We start from the raw sequence: 20,207 nt of genomic DNA on the forward strand, positions 1-20,207 counted from the left end.
GGAAACCTGCAGGCTGACCTGTCTAATGGTCACTGTCACTCCCTGTTAGGTCCAGGGCAAGCAGGGGGAAGGCGCTGGTGGGGGGGCTTGGTTCTCACCTGTCCTCTGCCTCCCCTTCCAAGTCCATCACCTCATGGCCATGGCCGGCTGCCAGGTGCCCAGCATCTGGGAGAGCTGGGTCATAGTCATAGCTGTAGGAGGCAGAGGCCGGTGTCAGCTGCTCTGGAAGGAAGGTGGGGCTAGGTCGGTAGGAGTGCCCTAGAGGGAGACAGCCCGGGGGAGAGACGGGAAAAGCGAGATGACGTGTCCCAGAGCAACAGGCAGGAAGTGGGAGGTCACAAGAGTGAGGGAAGGGGACACAGAGCTCAGAGATGGGGGTAGATGCAGAAAGGCACAAACTTTGGGTGGGGGAGGGGAGAGACTCAGCAAGACTGAGGAGCCACAGGAACGCAGACACAAGGAACCAGAGATGGGGGAGGACACAAAGCTTAAGGAACAGAGACAGAAAGACAGAGCCTGGAGGAGAGATGCGGGGGCCACCGTTGCGGGGAAAGCTGGGAGGACCAGGGAAAGGGAATCTAGGGCTGTGAGAGAGGGAGGGGTGGGGGTAAGGGGAGAGGAGAGGAAGGAGAGAGTGATGCTAGACAGGAGGGAGGAGGTGATGGGGAGGAAGGGGAGAAGGTGTTAGAGAAGAGGAGGAGGTGATGGGGAGGAGGCAATAGGCAGGAGGGAGAGGTGATGAAGAAGATAGGGCAGTGCACTATGTCCAGGGGGAGCTGGGGTCCCAGAGGCCAGACCCAAGGTGGGTCCTCACCGAGGGCACAGTGGCTAGGGGACACGGGCTCCAATCTGGCGCGGCCTAGGCAGGCAGCCTCCTGCAGGTGGCAGGCGCTGGTGTAGACGACTCCATTGGAGCCGCACACCGGGTCCCCACCGGCGCTACAGTCGCGGGCGCAGCCACAGCGCGTAATCTTCGCCCCCTCCTCTGGGGAGGCCACAGGACCCCGCTCAAGCGGGGACCAGCCTAGGGGCGAAGCGAAGTCGGCAGGGTCTTCGGGACCCCAACCCCCAGCTGGTCGGCGCTGGAGTGAGGGAAAATTCCCTGGGGGCAGGGATTACCACCTTTCACAGGGTGGGGACTGGGGCGCGACAGTTACTGGAGTCCCTGAGCCCTGATCTGGTGGAATTTCATGCAAAGTATTTGCCTACTATTTGCGAAAACAAATAAAAGTTATCAACGAAGGCAGTCTAAACTTATTTCAAATGTTTAAAAAATGAAGAACAGGGTCCCAGTCCCACCCAGAATTTTGCTGTGGCCCCTCACTCACTTCATGGCCAGGGACCTGCAGTTCCTACACCTCTGGTTTGTGGAAGAAGGGGCACCACGGGTTCTGCTCTGGAAGCGCTCCCACCCCAATCGGCCCCACCCTCTCCCAGTCTCACGTGCACCCCAGCTCGGCCCGGTCCCTCCTCACCGCCCGCCCACAGCCCGCTCGACCACGCCCCTTCTCACTGCCCGCCCACATCTTACTCGGCCCCGCCCCTTCCCGCTGTTCTCCCACAGTCCGTTCGGCCCGCCCCTGCCCCCTCCTGGCCCCGCCCCCTCCCGCTATCCGCCCACAGCCCTCTCGGCCCCGCCCCTGCCCATCGCCCGCCCAACAGCCCTCTCGGCCCGCCCCTGCCCACCTCCCGGCCCCGCCCCTCTCGGCCCCGCCCCCAAAGTGTGCTCCCTGGACCGAGGTCTGTCCTCCTGCCTTTACCAAGCTGTCCTCCTCGGCTCGGGGACCCCGCTTCCCCGCTCTGATCTGAGCTCCAAGAGGACGGTCGAGGTGGCTGGTGGTAGGGGAGGCAGTGGCCCGCGCACTCACCCGGGCCCTGGGCCGGAGCGTGCTCCACCTCGTTGCACGCAGGTCCCGCGCACAGCTCCTGGGCAAGCGGACTTCGGGCACTGACGTTGTAGAAGCGCGTGGCTTCGAAGGCTGCGGGACGAGGCAGGGGATGAGCGACCAAGTGATGGGGTGACAAGATGAGGAACTGAGCTGGGGGGTGCGGGTGAGCACGGGCCTACCAGGCTCATAGTAGTCGTACACAGAGACGGGCAGCGCGGATGTCCTGCCCACCACATGTTCACGCAGCGCCCGGAACCGCACGCAGGTCAGGCACCGGCTGGGGATCTGCGGGGTTAGCAGACCGGCTCGGACCTGGCTGGGGCCACTGGGTTCAGGGATAAGCTACAGCCCCTATGCTCTGCTATGCATCAAAGCATGGGCCCCCAGAACTGGCCGATTTCGGGGTACCCAGGAGGCGTGAAACACAGAAACCTGATTCCACTCAATCCCGTGGGTCCTTCCATCCTACCTGGGAAAACATCTCTGCTGGTCTTGGACTCCCCACTCCCGCCCCCTCCCCCCACCAATTTGCTGTGTGTCTCATGGATTTACCTGTTCTGGACATTTCATATACACGAAGCCTTTTGCGTCTGGCTTCTTTCACTCCGCATGTTTTCCAGGTTCATCTATATGCATCCGCTCTGCATTCCTTCTTTGTGTCTGAACACTATCCCCTCCCCTCCCAACTTTTTCCACCCAGGTGAGCTGGCTGGGGCACTAAGCCACCAGCTGCGCCATCTCTACCTGGATGGATTGTCCCCGTTTCTTTTTCACGCTATGAGATGGTTGCCAGAACCGCCCTGACAGCTCTCTACCCTCACCCACGGGGTACTGTAGAAGCCTCCACCCCTGCCCGCGCCCCCACCCCAGAACAGTACCTCATCAAAGTAGAAGAGCACTCTGCGTCCGGCCACCTCGTACCTTTTCAGCGTGAAATGCTTGTCAAAGAGCAGCTGGCAAGGAAGCCAGAGGTCAGGGTGCACCCAGTCCCTCCCCCAGGGCCAGCTTCCTCCCCCCGTCTCTGCGGGGCCTGCACTGGTCAGTGGGAGGTGGGCCAAGGCCCCAGAGGCTGGCGACTTGCCTGTGGTCATCCAGCAAGTCCCCATGGGGGTCGGGGCCAGGGCCAAGGGATGGCGGTCAAAGCTCCCCAGAACTTGACAGCCCACCCAGGGCCGGGGAGAGGGGATGTGAGGCTGGTTACCCCTTTCCCGAGCTCCTGCCTCCCCTTACCTCCCCTTCCCTTCCTGCAGCCTCCCTGTATCCAGCCCCAGCTCTAGTGCCCAGCTGAGCCAGGCCACCTGCTTTGACCTCAGCCGCGACATTCAGCCACCATCCAGCCTGGGACATCCCCATTTTTGATGTAAAAACCCAAGTCCTCTGTGCGGGCCCCTCTCCTTACCCTGGTGCTCTGCCCAGCCTCCCTGATCACCCCCAGCCCCAGGAGCAGCCTTTCCTTCTCCATCCTCCCCACACGGCAGACCTCCTCCGGCCTTGGGCAAGACAGCGCCGCCCTCTTTGTGCCTCCCACACACAAAAGGGGACATGGGACTGGTCTCCCTGGAATTTGAGGGCAGTGGCAGGTTTCTGGAGAACCAGGGTGTTGTCCCTACAGCTCACCCATGTTTGCTGAATCCCCCCTCCTCCACCTGCATCCCATTCCTCCCCACCTACCCCTCAGACGGTGACTGGCCCCAAAGAACCAACTCTGCCCAGAAAGGCCAAAAAAAAAAAAAAAATTATGAAGGGCTGGGAATTTGCAACCTGGACAGGGCAGTCAGCTAGAGACTGCCGGGCTCCCGCCTACCGGCGCCACCTCACCTGCTCCAGGCTCTCGCGGTCCACCCGGAAGCCCGAGAGTAGGGGCACCTCCAGGACGGCCATATTGGAGGACCCCGCATGCAGCCACCTTCCAATGAGAGGAGAGACAGGCCCTGGAGCTCAAGCCCCGAGATGGAACTCACAGTCCCCTCTGACACTCATAATCCCCACAGCTGAAGGCCTAGGGAGCACACCCTGGGCCTGGCCATGTGGCCCATTGGTACAAACACAGCTGGCTGGGCGACCGGTCAGCCCATTTCACACCCGAGACCCTAAGACCATAAGGAGAGGGCTTTGCGGAGGGCTCTGAGCCTGACCGAGGCCTGCTGACTCTGGGCCGTGCTTGCCCCGAACCCCACGCTATGTCCCCAGCACAGGAAGCGGCTCCGTGGGGCCACGGGAGCCACGGTGAACGGGGATCCCCCGTCACTGCCCAGGGACAGCCCTCCATATCCCCTTCTGTGACATGGGGTGTGCATAACAGCCTCTGGGGCTTGCTCCGGGCCAGGCCCTCCTGGTGCCAGGTGCTGGTGACAAGGAGGGTGGCTGACCTTCACAGAGGGACCTCCAGACTGTGGGCCCAAGGGCCATGGCAGCCACAGCCCCTCGGGAGGCTTCCTGTGGGGGTGTGGCCTGAGCACGCCCATAACTGGATGGCACACAGGGGTTCTTTCTGAAACATCTGAGAGGGATAAAGATGTCCCCAGCAGGCCTGATGGGGCCAGAGAGCTGGGGCCAGCCCGGCTGCTTCCTGCTCCCCCTACCCCAGTTGATGGCAGGTCGAAGGTCATGGCAAAGGAGGGCAGCCTTGGCAGCTCCAATGGGCTTTGGATGCCATGACAACCATCCACCTCTGGGCTCCCAAATCGTCACCAAGGTAACGAGCATCCTCTAAGGGCAGCTGCCCGTGCCCTCCCCTAAGACCCTCTGTGGCCTGGTCCCTGGGTCACCGTCAGGGAACCCAGGAGCCTCGGTCTGGCACATCAGGCAGAGGCCACAAACAGCGGTCCCCGCCTGGGCCACCTGCCTCACCTGTCACTGGGGTCTGCTCCATCAATCTGGAAGTTTCCATCTCCCTCCTCATTTCAAAACCCATCTGCGGTCTAAGTGCCTGACAGTAAGCATTTGATTGCAAAAGCATGCATCCCAAACACATCCATCTTGGTCAACATATTGCCAGCTGTGTGATCCAGCTACAGATAAGCACCTAGACAAGGGAGCCAGGTGCCCCCGCCCGCTGCCGCCATGAAGTTCCCCTTTTAGAAAACCCTGGGTCCCGAGATAACTGACCCGCTTTTCCCTTCCCGCTCCCTCATTCCTGTGTATATCTTTTTAAAATTTTGCCAATAAGAGGGGACTGGTGAAACCCTAGGCCCCCACTCTCTGCCCCAATAAAAGGCAAAGCCCCACCCAGGTCCAGACTTTCTGCCTGTGACCTCGCTGTGTAGCCCCGGGTGTGCCCGGTAACCTCCAGGAGCAGTGGATATGGAACCCCGTCCCTCAAGGTCCCCTGATGGCTCTTGCTGACATATCTTGCAACCACAGCAGGAGCCACCAGGGCTGGTCCAGCCACCACAGTGGGCCAGAGCCGTGCCGCGGACATTCTAGCTGACAGCATCACAATCCACAGGCTCAGACTGAGCATCTGCTCAGCGCCTCGGTCCCTGGAGGCCATGCTCCTCAAACATGGCCCTCCTTAGAGGCCCAGGCAGCGGTGTTGGCCAGTGGGGAGGTGGCCTTACCTGGTGCACACCTCCAGGGTCACCTGGTACTCCTGCTGATGCTGATCGGCTGCCGGGTCGTCATCATCAGCGGAGGAGGCGGGAGCGGGGGTCCGCCGCGGTTCAGCCTCAGGCTCCTGCAGGCTCACGAACAGCTGGAAGGCTGGCTTGGTCACCGGGTCCGGCACATGGTAGGTGACATCAATCTGGGGAGTGTGCGAGGACCGAGGCTTAGGGAACCCGGGGTGGGGGGAGGGGAGAGGCAGCACCATGGCCAGAATAAAGATGGAAGCGGTATCCACGACAGACATGGGGACTACTGTTCACTTCATTTTGCCCTACAACTGCCCACGCAAGTGTAGATCCGACTGCCATCCCTTTTGCACGCTTGTCAAGCCCAGGTCACGCACCACCTAGCCACCGTGTTGTCTTGGCTCCTGTTTTCGAGATGGGGAAGCTGAGGCTTCCAGGGTCTCCAAGCCGACTTGCCCTCTGCCCTCTAGCCGGAGCCCACAAGACCAGAATGCAGCTTAAGTCCCAGGGCCTGGCGACTGGGTGGCTGCAGAGAGGGCGAGGCTCAGGCATCCTGGACCAGGGACTGAGGGAGGGTGCCTGGGGGAGGCGTCCTGGTCCGGGCAGCAGCAGGGAGAGTAAACATGGGCCAATTCCGGGGGTGGGGGAGGGTGTCTGCTTATGGTCGGAGACCCCTGGATCAAGTGCCGGTCAGGTGGATTTTTGTGGGGGGGGCCACACCCAAGAGGAGGTACAGTCACAGCTGCATGGCGGGGGGGGGCACAGTCTGAGCCTGGAGCCCCCAGGTTCCAGATGCCCCCACGAGCACCGGTGTCCCCACAGACTCACCTGCATCAGGCAGCAGCCTTCTCCCCTGGCGCTCACGAACAGCCCCGTGGGGAGGCTGGGGATCTGTAAGAGCGAGGACACCGTGATGCCCTCCGCAGACACACCGGAGTGGGTGGGCAGCGGGGTGGGGCCCCCAACGTCCGGTCCAGGAATACACACCGCCGCCGTCTGCAGAACCTTCTGGTTGGCCCTATGAAGCTCGAAGGTCTCCTGGTAGTCCAGGTTGGTGGAGGCCAGGGAGATGGTGAGGTTGACACTGCCAGCATGGGACAAGATGGCATACTCCGCCAGGGCCTGCAGAGCCACGCAGGTGTCCTGGGGGTAGACAAGGAGGTGCTGACAGCCCCGGGGACAGGTCAGCCCGCGGCCCCCTGCCCCCACCCTGGGACATCTGGCCCAAACTGGAGGCACCAGGCGTGGACCCTCTCTGACAGCCAGAGACCCTTGTGGCTGGAATGGAGGGTGAGTCTGGTACAGACATCCGTGGACTGGGGGTCCTAATGATGGGTTGGCAACTCCGCAGAGGCAGAAGCTGGGTCCCAGTCCCAACCCAGTGCATCAGACCCTCAGGCTCCATCCTCTGCCTTCCCCTGGACTCCATGTCCCCCAGGAGTCACCCTGGGACCTGAAGCAGGCAGTGGCTTCCTGGTGAGCTCTGAGCCTCAAGCCTGAACCTCAGTGACCCCGCTGGGAGCTGAGCCCCATCCTTGGGCCCTGCTCAACTTACCTGAGTGGAGGAGAAGCCCCCAAGCGCATTCCGCTGCTGGGACAGCCACTTCACCACGGGCAGGGCGGTGGCCACATCACCCAGGAGGGTGTAAGTCAGCAGCGCGTAAGCCGTCATTTCCACCTCAGCCGAGACCACTGCAACAGACGAGGCTGCCTGGGGCCCTCTCAGTGCTGGGACCCGGGACCCAGCACCCAGTACCCAAAGCAGCGGGCTGGTACCTGACCGAGAGACCCCATCGCTGAAGCTCAGGAATGCCTCCTTGTCCGTGTCCCGGGAACCCGTCAGGCTCCAGTGGGTGACCCCATCTGTAGGGGGCCAGGACTGGTCAGGGGCCACGACCCAGTTCAGTTTACGGCCTGGCATCCCTTGGGGAGGGTCAGTGCATATGGCCTCAAGAAGAGACATCGGGGGCGCGGGTGGGGATGGACACCAGGGGAGGAGGGTGCCAGGGGCAGAGGGCTGGGGCAAGAAGGGCCTTAGGGTTGGGGCGCCTGGGTGGCTCAGTCATTAAGCGTCTGCCTTCAGCTCAGGTCATGATCCCAGGGTCCTGGGATCGAGCCCCGAGTCTGGCTCCCTGCTCAGCGGGAAGCCTGTTTCTCCCTCTCCCACTCCCCCCATGTGCGTTCCCTCTCTCGCTCTCTCTGTCAAATAAATAAATGAAATTAGAGAAGGGCCTTAGGGCTGTCTCCCATCTGCAATTCCATGACAGACCCCATCCCTCCCGCATCCCTGGCAGACATCAGCGGCCTCTCTCCTGACGGGGCCCTGATGGGGCTCCGGCTGTCCTTACTCAGGACCGAGGAAGCCACTTGCTACTTGCAAAGGCTCCAAGGATTCTGAGCTCACGTGAGTGTACAAGGCCCTGAGACCCCAGAGAGATCAGCGCTCCCCTGGCCGAGCAGGGACTCCTAGGCACTGTCATCCAATTGGGTGGTTTTAGAATTTTGCTTAATTTTTTTTTTCTTCCTGGCAATGCAAGCATTCTTCAGGTGACATCATAAGCCGAGAAGCTGCTGGGGAAGGTGGGGAGTGTGATGAGGGCCGGAGGTGGGAGGGAAGGGCTCCATCGGAGAAGTCTCTGCGACCCGGGGCTCCCCAAACATAGTGGGTAGTCATTTGGTCGATGGGGAGACCGACATCTTGAAGATGGAAAAGGTTTCTCAAGGCTCACCCAACGGTGGAGGGCGGGGACCCTCCCTGGGGCGGGGGTTGCCACCCCTTATTTTACAAGGGAGAAAAATGACATTCGGGCTCAAGTCATTTCATCAAACGGAGCCACTAAGGAAATGTGACGAGTAACAAACCGAACAGAGTGAGCAAAGTGTGCCTCCTTAGAACCAAGCATGTGTCCGTGAGCTGCCTCCTGGGTGCACCGTAGGCAGGCCCCACAGTGGCCTCCGGGGTGGCGGTGGGGGGCCCTACCCTGCATGATGGCCAGGCTGCGGAGCTTCCGCAGGGCCGCGGGGGCTGCTGGGCTGCGGAGCAGGGTCAGCGCGTAGGTGGTGAGGGCGCTGCTGTAGGGGTCCGTGGCCAGGGGCGCACTGGACTCCAGGAAATGCCGCGCTCTGGCAATGGCGCTCCTCTCCTCCTGCAGGATGGAGGGGGGGTAGTGGAGCCCTGGGAGGCTGCTCTGTTCCCCCACCCACCCGCCCACCCACAGATTCCCAGGGCGCACCAAGGGAGAGGCTGCCTGGCTCACAGACTCTCATTTTGCCTCCCTCTGGGGCTCCCACAGCCTTAGACCTGGCTTTCAAAACACCATCCCCTTCGTGTTGGGGCCAACTTTTTCCAAATGGGGTCTGAGAACAGCAGATTAGCTCAGAGGAGTTCTGGGGGAAGTTGGCAGAGCCCTGACCGCCCTGTTCCAACTACTCCATCACTGAGTTGGATTCTGAGACCCCCTGCCCATTCCCACCTCACCCTCTAGGCCTCACCTCGATGGTCACCACCTCCAGGAAGTCCACCAACTCTGACCACACTTTCCCCCAACCCACTGTGACCCACTGGAGGACAGAAACCAGACATGACAGAGCAGGTCCAGCAGATCCCTGGCCGGGCCCACACAAGCCCAGCCCCGGCACAGGGCCGCACCGTTGCAGTAAGGACTGAGGTCCCCCTAAGAAGAGTGAACACAGAGACGCAGGCACAAGGTCATGGAGAGGCTGGAGCAACACGGCCAGGAGATGAGAAACGCCAGGAGCTCCCCAAGAACTGAAGAGGCCTAGAAGGATTTTCCCTTCGAGCCTTGAGAGCTCTAAGCCTTGCTGGCACCTTGACTTCAGACCCCTGGCTTCCCAAACTGGGACAGAATAAACCGTGGTCGTAAGCCGTTGTTTGTGGTTCTGGTGACAGCAGCCCCGGACCTGAATCCAGGAGCCTTCAAATTCTTGAGTGAACGAAGACAAGCATGGCCCAGCTCTAAACATGTGACAGGGTCAGAATGACCAGAATGTCCATATCATTGAAATAAAAACCATTACCAGAGCATGGAGGAGAGGGCCGCCTCAGGAATGTTGAGGGACCCAGGTCTCTGAAGCTCAGAGGGGCAGGACCCCACTGGCCCCACATCCTGCGACCCCCTCTGACCCGGCCAACCAGGACAGCTGGTCATCTCAGAGGCAGGGTATATGGGTTTGCTTGGGCCGTGTAACAAAGTTCCACGAAGAGGGAGGCTTAAAAAGTAAAAACGTATTGTCTTATGGAAATCCGAGATCAAGGTGTGGGCAGCGTTGGCTCCTTCCAAGGGCCCTTTTCCGGGCCTTTCCCCTGGGCTTGTGGCTGGCTGTCTTCCCTCTGTGTGAACCTGTGTCCAACGGCCCCCTTTTATAAGGACACTAGTCATACTGGATTAGGACCCATCCTAACGGCCTCATTTTAACTTGATTATCTCTTTAAAGGTCCTATTTCCATATATGCTCACATTCCAAGGTATGGGGGTCCTATGGACTGAATGCCAGCGCCCCCCCCCCCACCACAATATGTTGAAGCCCTAACCCCAGTGTGATGATATTAGGAGGTGGGGCCTTGGGGATGTGATCGGGTTTAGGTGAGGTGAAGTCCCCACATGGGATTACGGTCCTTCCTTGAAGAAGAGACACACCAGAACTCGCGCTCTCTCCACATGTATGTACCAAGGAAAAGGCCTTGTGTGGACACAGCAGGAAGGTGGCGGTCTTCAAGCCAGGAAGAGAGTCCTCCCCAAGAACTGAATCAAACAGAACGTGGACTTGGATTTCCCAGTTTCTAGAACCATGAGAATTAAATGTCTGTTGTGTAAGGCACCCAGACTGTAATGTTTCATTATGGTGGCCCAAGCTGATCTGAGCTAATCCCTAAGATAGGGATTAGGATTTGAGGATAGGATAGGGATAGGATAGGATAGAATAGGATAGGAAGACACAATTGAGTCCTTTAACCACAGGTCAAGGGGCCCTCTAGGCAAAGTGCATGGGGCATGGAGGATCTTGGGATCCTCGGCAAACCCCAGACCCAGGGATTAAATCTGGATTGGGAAGCCAAGAATGGCTGAGAAACGTTATTACTCATAATTCATCATCAGAGGACGCAGAACTGACACTGCTGTTAGGAATGCTAGGGTCCCTACCCCCAGGGCTGAAGTCCACCATGGACACCCCCACAGCAGGCGGAACATGCTTCCCACACCCGTGCTTCACCGAAGCAACAATGGCTCCCGAGTCCCCCGGGGACACCTAAACCTTGACTGGCTCCAGTACCAACTGAAAATGAAGGTTCTAGAACGCTTCTCCCAAAAACTTTCCCAAGTTTTTATATAGGACTCCCTGACCAGCCAGGACCCCGCTCGAGCCCCAGATGACTGCCCAAACAGGGATGGAGGCATCAGATCGTCCTGGGAGATCTCAGGGTACAGCTCCCCCAAATCCGCTACAATTACCACAGGAATCTCTCAGTGCTCAGGCTGCAGGGAGGGAGACATCCAGGAACCACGGAAAAGCAAGAGAAGGAGTAGCCCGAGGGCTTCAAGGAAGAAATAAAGCCCAGCCTGCAGGGGAAACCCGCCCACCGCTCCCCAGCCGTGGCGTGCTCACCTCCGAGGCCGGGCCGGTCTCCAGGAGCGCAGCCACTACGTAGGCGGTCAGCGGGACGGTGCCATGAACCCCACCCTGCGAGAGGATGCTTGAGCCTCACCCTGAGCCAGAGGGGACCGCCCCCGGCCCCCCACGGGCCCCAGACAGCAGCGGGGAGCAGGGCTAAGGTGCCAGAAGCAGGGCCGAGGAGCCACTCACCTGGATGTCTTTGTTCAGAATCCTGCCCACGGCCGGGAAGGAGCCGTCCACCCGCTGCTGCCTGACGATCCAGCCCTTGGCCGCCGCCAGCTCCTGCGGGTCGATGAAGATGAAGCTGCGCGCCTGCGCAAAGGACTTCAGGACAAAGGCTGTGAGCCTGAAATGGGACGAGGCAGGGGCTGGGAGGGCCAGGGGCTGGAGAGGTTGTGCGGAGAAGGTCACCTCCCGCCTGCCCCCTGAGGAGTTGTGCCTGCTCCCTGCAGGGCCCCGAGTCTCCGCCTCCTCACCTGTGACACGGGAGGGGTCAGCAAGTCCTCGAAGGGCTGCTGTGAGTGCTCCAGGGAAGTGTCTGGGCACCCAGCAGGACCCAATGGCAGAGACCAGTCTCCCTGCCTGGACCCTCCCCGTCCCCCGGCAGCGCCCCAGTCTGGAGCTCAAGGCCTTCCTGGGAGCTGGTCCAGCTCTGCCTCCCCTGCCTCGCGCAGAAGACGTTCCTTGTCGCCTCTCCACTGCCAATCCCCAAGGGATCCTCTGCCTTGCAGATCTCCAGTCTTTCCTGGGACCCCACAGCCAGATGTTTAAGATCCTTGGACCCTTCTGTGGCCCTAACTGGACAGAGTGAGCCGACCCGAGTGTCTAGATTGATGAAGAACTTCACAAGACGGGGTGCCTCCACACACTGGGATATCATTCAGCCTTAAGGGGGACAAACGCTGACCCCTGCTCCGGCAGGCGCGAACCTCGAGCGCACTGTGAGCGGAAAAGCACGCTGGGCAGGAAAGAATGCTAGCATCGCACTCACGTGAGGTCCCGAAACTCAAAGGGACAGAAACTAGAACAGGGGCGCCTGGCGGGGGGGGGGGGGGCGTGGAGCTAGAGGTGGGGAGTCCATGCGTGTAATAGACAGAGTTTCAGATTTACGACATTAAAAAGAGTTCTGGGGACATACAGCGGTGACAGCTGCCCAATAGCGTGAATGTGCTGAATGCCACCAGAATGGACACTTGAAAATGGTGAAGATGAGGGCACCTGGGTGGCTGTCAGTTGAGCGTCTGCCTTGTGCTCAGGTCATGATCCCAGGGTCCAGGGATGGAGCCCAGCAGGGATCCTCCTTCTCCCTCTCCCTCTGCTCCTCCCCCTGCTTGCGCTTCCTCTCTCTCATAAATAGATTTTAAAAACTTTAAAAAGTGGTGAAAATGATAAACCTTATGTTATACTTACTTCAACACCAACAACAAAAAAAACCCAAAACAACAAAAAAGTCAAGAGAATGAAAATCAAGGCTCTGTTTCAGTGAATTGCCAAAATGTGCAACAGCCCATAACCGCGAGGCTGCATGCACCTATCCGAAGGGCCTGCTCATCCCGGCCGCTCTCCCTCCCGGACCCCCAAACCCATCCTTTCTCTTGCCCTTGGGGCACCTGCATCTGCCAGAGGGCTCCCACCTCCCGAGCACGCCCTGCCCCTCAGCCAGAGGGCGGGGCCAAACACCGTGCGCAAGCGCAAGCGCAGGCAGCCCAGGGTGGGGAGGCCACGACGGAGCGCGGGGACCGTGGAATCCCCACGCTGTGTTTATGCTGTCTCTGGGCAGTTCGGCTTTCTAGAGCCTGGTGAGCATCACGGCACACGGCGGGGCTCAGCCAGCTGTGTCGCTGCTGCTGTGCGGTGGACACTGTGTCAGCTTCACGATGGGGAGGGCAGTTTGCAGGCCCACAGACCCCGCAGGGGCTCCCGGGATGGCACAAGGGAAGAAAAACCCCATCTGGGGACAGGAGTTGGGGTGCCCCCACAGTATCTGCAGGCCCCAACATGGATATGGCAAATCCACTATCATGCGAACTGCCCGCCTCTGAGGATCCCAGGGAACAAGACCCAGGAGCACGCAGCCCCACACCAGGCCCTCCCTGGCCTGGTCACCCCAAAAGCCAAAGGGAGCCACTTGCAAGAGAAACCAGACTCCGGGCTGCTCTGCCCACACGCTCCCCAGACCTCAGCCTCCAGGCAGTGGTACGGCCTTTCCCGTCTCCTCCTACTTGAGGTCACCCCTGTTTCTAGATCCACTGAGCTTTGAAGAGGCCCCAAGGCACCCAGGACCGGCTCCCGAGAGGATGGAGAGCAAAGCTTCTATTTGGGGCAGTGTAGCAACAGCACCAGAAAGACAACTATGAGAAATCGTCACTGTCCCTGCCGCCCCTACTCCCCCCCATTGCCACCCTCAGAGCCCAGCAGAGCTGCCCACATCCAGCCCTCTGAATTCCGGGGGCGGGGCTGGGACTGTGGCAGTCTCCTGGTCACCCTAGGGATCTGGCCCCCAGCTTCTTGGCCATGTGGTGCATCATGGGAGGCTGCGGCTTCGGGTTGGAGAGCCGCGGTGGCCGTGCCCCTGGATTGGGGACTCACCACATGCTCCCCGAGGCGTCCCGCTCCCCGAATGCGCTGTAGGAGCCGTCTGGGTGCCTGTAGGTCAGCTGCCGCTGGTAGCCTGTGGGGGAGGCAGAGGGATCAGTGACCTGGGGCCGTCCCTGTGACCCCCACCCCGTGATGCAATACTCATATCCCGGGTCGCCCACATCTGGAGTCTGGAAAGTGCGCTCCACCAAGAGTGTGGATGAAACCTCTACTTTGTTCCTCTCATTTCCTGACCTGGCCTCTAACTCCTGGTCACACACAGGCCCTCAGTCAAGGGGGTCAGTGACCTGCACCATCTCGAGGCAGCACACTCTGTCCCCACAAGTGGGGACTACTCCACGAGAGCCTGGTGTGCTCTGAGAACAGAGGGCACCAGAAGGGCCAGAGCAGAAGAACCAGGGGGCAGGGGAGAGAGGTGAGGCGCCCACCCAGGCCACACTGGGTGTTCAGCCTTATTGTGAGGCCAGCAGGGGGCACGGGCTGGGGAAGTTGGGGAGGGCTGTGAGGGGACATATGTAGTGGGTGGTCTGTAAGGTCTGGGGAGGAAGCAGGGTAAATGGGAGGTGGGCACCGTCTAGACAAGCAACGACGATGGGCCTGTATGGCAGAGTGGTAACGGGTAGGGAGGGTTTCTGCAGTATGGGCAGAGCTGCTTAGCTGGGCCAGGTCTAGGAGGAAAGAAAGATCCAGAGGGCATCAAGGTTTGCACCTTACCGGCTGGAAGGATGGTGCTCTGCCCCCGGAGATGGCAAAAGCAGCTGAAGGAGCTCTGTGTAGGTGGTAGGTGGACAGTGACCCCCCCAACCCCCGCAAGTTCATGTCCACCCGAAACCTCAAAATGGGACCTTACGGAAGTAAGGGTCTTTGCACTTGTGATCATGCTGAAGACTTCCAGATGAGCTCATCCTGAAATGAGGTGGGGCCTAAATCCAATGACCAGGGTCCTTAGAAGAGAAGAGACCACAGAAGCGCAGAAGCGCAGAAGCGGATGCGGGAGGAAGTCCCCTGAAGGTGGAGGCAGGGAAAGGTGGGAGGGACACATCTCCAAGCCGAGGAATGCCTGGAGCCCCAGAATTCAGGAGAGACAGAGGCCCAGGACCGTGTCCCTCAGAGCCTCCAGATGGAACCAACCCTGGAGCCTTGATTGTGGACTTCTGGCCTCCAGAGCTATGAGCAGATACAGTCTCGTTGTTCTAAGCCACGCAGTTTGTGGTACTGACATAACGTGGGAAATGCTGTGGGTCTGGGTCCAGGTCAACTTGCGATAAATTGTGCCGAACAAACGTCTGGGTTTTCCAGTATGTGTAAAGTTACGCTCACGCTATACTGTGGTCTGTTACGTTTGCAAAAGCATCACATCTAAAATAACAATCTAGGCACCTTAATTCACTTGAAAATATTATGGCTAAAAATTGTTAATCATCATAGCAGCTTTCAGTGAGTCCTGATCTTTTTTTTTTTTTTAAAAGTATTATTTATTTATTTATTTGACACAGAGAGAGAGAGATCACAAGTAGGCAGAGAGACAGGTAGAGAGAGGGGAGGAAGCAGGCTCCTCACTGAGCAGAAAGCCTGATGCAGGGCTCAGTTCCAGAACCCTGAGATCATGACCTAAGCTGAAGGCAGAGGCTTAACCCACTGAGCCACTGAGACTCCCTGAATCATTGATTTTTTTTTTTTTTTAACTGGTGGAGGGTCCCGGCTCCACATGCTGTCTGCTGACCCACTAGGGGGCTGGCCACTGTGGCAGTTTCTTATAAAATAAGACTCAGGCCTCTCACACCCTGAGGCTGCCTTATCAGCTCCATTTCTGGAATATTCTAAACCCTTGGTGGTCATTTCAACAATCTTCAGAGCATCTTCACCAGGAGGAGATTCCAGCTCAAGAAACCACACTTTTTTGTTCATTCATAAGAAGCAATGGCCCCTTTGTTCAAGTTCTAGCATGAGATCACAACAATTCAAATAAAGTAAGAATTTCAAAGCTTGGGGGGTGTCTGGGTGGCTCCGTGGGTTAAACCTCTGCTTTAGGCTCAGGTCTTGATCTCAGGGTCCTGGGATTGAGCCCCATGTAGGGCTCTCTGCTCAGCGGGAAGCCCGCTTCTCCCTCTCTTTGTGCCTGCCTCTCTGCCTGCTTGTGATCTCTCTCTGTCAAATAAATAAATAAAATCTTAAAAAAAAAAAGAATTTCAAAGCTTGGAATATTGAGGAAATTACCAAAATATGACAATAGAAACAGGAAGTGAGCAAATGCTGTTCGGAACATGAAGCTGATAGGCTTGCACGCAGGGTTGCCAGAGACCTCAAATTTGGGGAAGAAAAAAAAAAAGCCCCGTCTGCGAAGTGCACTCCAAGAAGCCATGCCTGTGTTTGTTACCGCGATCCCAGGAAACGAACACTAGCAAGCCTGGCAGAAAACCGGGGAAGGGGGCTTGATGGGAAGCTTGTAGAATCTGAAATGCCCACTGGCTGAAGGGCACAGCATCTGGCTGTTGAGGGAGCGTCTGGCTGCCATGGACGACTAGGGAGTCATCAGCCTGGGGGCGGCGTTCAAGGCCGGAGCCCAGATGGGTTCAGCAACCTGAGCGTCCCCAGCCACAGACCAAGTGGGCTTCTTGGGGTTCCTAGCAGTCTCTGGTCAGCCTTTATCAAGTCAGATTTTGGGCCCATGGCAACCCCTGCGTTTGCCTTTCCATCCAAGAGTTTCCACATTCCCCATGAGCTCTTGCGCTTTCCTTCCCCCATTGAGAACGGATGGTTCTGGATCATCAGGACTGCTTTTGGAGATCTTCTACAGGGAATCTTGACAGGCCAGGAGGGAGGAACTCCAGACTCGCCTCAGGTATCAAGGCTCTCGCTTGCCTCAGTTTCCCCATCTGGGAAGGACCTGACATCCTCTGAGTCGGGCACACTCTGGTCCTTCTTGAAGGCAAAAATTTCCAAGGTGGTGCCTGTAGGCTCTCCTCTCACTCTGGCTGGGACCTAGTGCCCTGGCCAGCCAATCCCATCCAGGCAAGCCTGGGGTCCCAGAAGACCCCACCACTTGCCCCTGCAGGACCCCAGGCTGGCTGCTTCCAGGAGCCTCACTTGGCTCCTGTGGGAAATGAGAACTATTAGCCTGGGGGTTGTTGGGAGGACGACTTGGGGCCGCACGGTGGAGATGCATGTGCCTGCTGTGACCACCAGCTTCACAGCTGGGTCAAACACTCGCCTTCCTCCCCTTTGCTCCAGCTCCTGCCCAAGGCCAGAAGCAAACCTCTGGAGGCCTCAGGACCTTGGCATGAACTGATGAACTCCCTTGCTACACAGATAGGAAACCGAGGCCCTGAGAACAGGCTCTACCTGAGGACGTACAACAGGTGTCCGTGACAGATGTGAGGCCACAGCCTCCAGGGTGCCCCTCTTATGGGGCCAAGACATGGCAGAGGGGATGGGTCAGGGCACTCAAGAGGTCTTACACCACACACTTGTAGCTGTACCCCATCCTAAGGCTCTGATTCCTGGTGATGGAAGATATTTGATGCTGCATGATTTCTGAGGATGTTCCGTGCTGTCTTATTTATTTCTGAAGAGGTTCGGTGCTGTATTGTTGATTGCTGAAGATTTTCAATGGTGCATTTTGTAGGGAGAAAAACTAGAAATACCCTCTCCACGTTCAAGAGAAAAGTTTTCCGTAAATGTAAGTGATGGACAAAGAGTGTAGCCTGGAAAATGACTGTGAGCACATCCTGACCCAGCGATTTCACCTCTGGACACCCACGCCACAGAAATTCAGATGTTTTCACCAGGCACAGGGACAGGATGCAATCATAGGAAATTATTTTTCTTTTCTAAATGTTTTTTATAATGCTTATATTGCTTTTTTGTTTAAAGATTTTTTAATTTATTTCTTTGACACACACAGAGAAAGAGAGAGCACAAGCAGGGGGAGTGGCAGAGGGAGAGGGAGAAGCAAGCTCACCGCTAAGCAGGGAGCCCAACATGGGGCTTGATCCCAGGATCCCAGGATCATGACCTGAGACAAAGGCACCCCCTTCACCAACCGAGCCACTGAGGCATCCTATGCTGCTCTTCTTGTTTAAAAAAAAAAAAAAAAAAAAATCTGCATTTCTAATAGACGCCATTTCTCTCTCCATTGCTGACTCCTGGCATTCAGAGCCGTGTCCCAACCGGGCAGACACTGGGTTCCTGCTAACAGTGACCAGACAGGGCCACCCCGAGTGGCGTCTTTCACCCACTTGGGTCCCTTCCACATCTGTTGTGCCGGGCACGTGGGCTGCATCCCTCCCCATGCCCTCCCCATGCCCCCCCCCTACCCCGGCAGCACCCCCCCCACCCAACCCCTGGTACCTTGTACCAGGTAGTCCGTGGTCTCTTGCTCCACCTCGGGGCTGAGCTGCCGGGTTTTCTGCAGATACTTTAGGACAAAGATGTTGGGTGCAAAGTGAATCATGTTTTGCTCTCCGCAGCCAAAGGGCAGCCGCAGGAGGTTGCTGAGGTGGTTCAGGGTTGGCCCCATGACATCTCCTGGAGGGGAGAAAACAAGAGCTGGACTGTGGGCCGGCCTCAGCTGGGGCCCTGGCTGTCCTGGTGACAGCTTTCCCCAGGGCGGCCTAACACCTAACACCAGCCACCCACTCTCTGACCACGGGTGCTGCCTTCGGGACCAGACCGTGCCCCGTGCCCACTAAGCCCACAGGGGACCCTGGCTTTGGCAGCCATCCCCTGGAACTCTCCTACACACCTCCCTCTCTGTTCTTTAGTCTCAACTCGGTGTTCTTTCTCTACCGCTTCATTATGCTGAATGCTCATTTCTTTGTGGCTTTTAAAACAGGTGCATTTAAAGCTATACATTCTCCTCTAAGTACAACTTTGGTTGCATCCCACAAATATTGATAGATCAATCCAGCCATTATGGTTCCATTTTAAATATTTTTTAAATCTAATTTCCAACAGGAAATGTGATTTTCTCTTCAACCACGAGTATTTAGATTTTTTTTAAGTTTCCATACAAATTACATTGTTGGTATATTTTTCAGTTCCTTTTTTCTTTTTTATTTCTCCTGTGCTTTCCTCCCTTCAGCACTCTGTGTTCCTCTTCTTGGCTTCTCTGCACCCTACATGGCTGATGGGCTCTCCAGAACGCCTGCTGTTCCCTGATCACACCTCTCTTCCTTCCTTGGCTTTTCCTCCTGCCCCACCAAGGCTGCCACTGCTCCTGCAGCCTCCATCCATGGCAGAGCCTGCCTACTTTCTCATCACTTTCCTCTGGGCTTCCCAGCTTATTTTCCACCTTCCATCCCACTGTGCTGAAAGCACTAGCACAGGGGTCCTGGCCTTTGCCCAATCTCCATCCCTGCCCATCTGCTTGCTCCCCTATGCCACTACTCAGGTCACTGACCCCTGAAGCCATCTCTTACTTGATCTCCTGCCTCAGAAATCGCAAACTCCCACAGCCTCTAATCTGGCTACAACCACCAACCTGTCTGAGCCCCAGGGCTTCTGTCCTCTGATCTCAGAGAGACCCAAGACCCCCACATTCAGGTATGTGTGCCCCTCCCGGCCTCTTGCCCTCTCTTCACTCTTCCAATACCCAGCACTGTTTTGACCACGCAGTCCCCACTTTCCATTCCTGGGGTACAGGAGACAACCCACACCTTACAGACTCCCAGTCATAGCCACTTACTCCTGCTCAGCAAACATTCTGGATGTCTGCCCCCTCACCAGGACCCCCGCCTTCCACCATGCACCTCATTGACTTCACCCAGACTTTCTGCTTTCTCACCCATCACCCACACTCACTGTCCTCACAGAATCCACTACCCACCCCTTGGGGTTGCCTCACACAGGCCTTGGTCAGGCTGGGTCTGGACCAGCCTCAGGCAGACTGACAAGGCCTCAAAGACAGGGTTGGCGTCATCTCTGCATCTGCCCCAGCATGGAGAAAGCACCAGAAGCTGCTTATCGGGTGAGGGGGTATGGGGCTGGAAGCAGATCCCCTGTAGAGGCTGATGGCGAAGCCAAGTTTGGAGTGGACACCTTGCCCCATGGCCTGAGTCCTTGCCCCCATTCTCCCCCAGCCAGGCTACAGGGCAGACGCACCTATGACGGAGGCCACTGCCCGCTCAGACCCAGGGATGGCGCTGTGCGGGACTCCCAGGGTAAAGGCCTCACTGTAGCTCTCGTCCACCTCCACCTTCTTCCAGATGCGGAACTCACCCACGGAGCCCCAGCCAGTGGAAAAGCCGATGAATCGGACCTCTGGTGGCCTGGGGAGGGTCCAGGCCATGATGACAGACTCATTGGAAGGCTCTGGACCATGGCCAACCTGGAAAAAGAGGCCAAGGCTGCTGGATTGCTGGAAGGAAGCACACAGTGGTGCTCAGGCAGCAGGGACACTGGCTACAGGGGTCACAGACAGAGAAACTGAAGGTCACCTCACACATCCAATGAACAACAGAGACACAACTGTGGCATCTACAGGTTCCAAAGTCATCTGGCTCCCAGGAATCTC

At 57.8% G+C, this 20,207-nt stretch overlaps 1 protein-coding gene across 11 annotated transcripts in view; it reads right to left on the reverse strand.

Moving 5' to 3' along the window:
- CPAMD8 (C3 and PZP like alpha-2-macroglobulin domain containing 8) overlaps nt 1–20,207 on the reverse strand; it is a 70,625-nt gene that overhangs the window by 2,021 nt on the left and 48,397 nt on the right. For 2 of the 11 annotated variants that reach the window (XM_032314826.1, XM_032314817.1), the window contains exons 25-41: nt 19,796–20,021; nt 18,044–18,220; nt 13,685–13,766; nt 11,285–11,441; nt 11,087–11,161; nt 8,442–8,607; nt 7,238–7,324; nt 7,017–7,153; nt 6,449–6,604; nt 6,290–6,352; nt 5,450–5,634; nt 3,708–3,795; nt 2,768–2,842; nt 2,069–2,174; nt 1,761–1,979; nt 815–1,024; nt 99–222 (exon numbers count right to left, since the gene is read on the reverse strand). In XM_032314826.1, the coding sequence (XP_032170717.1) occupies nt 99–222; nt 815–1,024; nt 1,761–1,979; nt 2,069–2,174; nt 2,768–2,842; nt 3,708–3,795; nt 5,450–5,634; nt 6,290–6,352; nt 6,449–6,604; nt 7,017–7,153; nt 7,238–7,324; nt 8,442–8,607; nt 11,087–11,161; nt 11,285–11,441; nt 13,685–13,766; nt 18,044–18,220; nt 19,796–20,021 (2,333 nt within the window). The other 9 variants (XM_032314845.1, XM_032314864.1, XM_032314855.1 and 6 more) reach the window with 9 other exon arrangements.

Source organism: Mustela erminea, chromosome 1 (genome assembly GCF_009829155.1).
Source record: "Mustela erminea isolate mMusErm1 chromosome 1, mMusErm1.Pri, whole genome shotgun sequence".
NCBI lineage: Eukaryota > Metazoa > Chordata > Mammalia > Carnivora > Mustelidae > Mustela > Mustela erminea.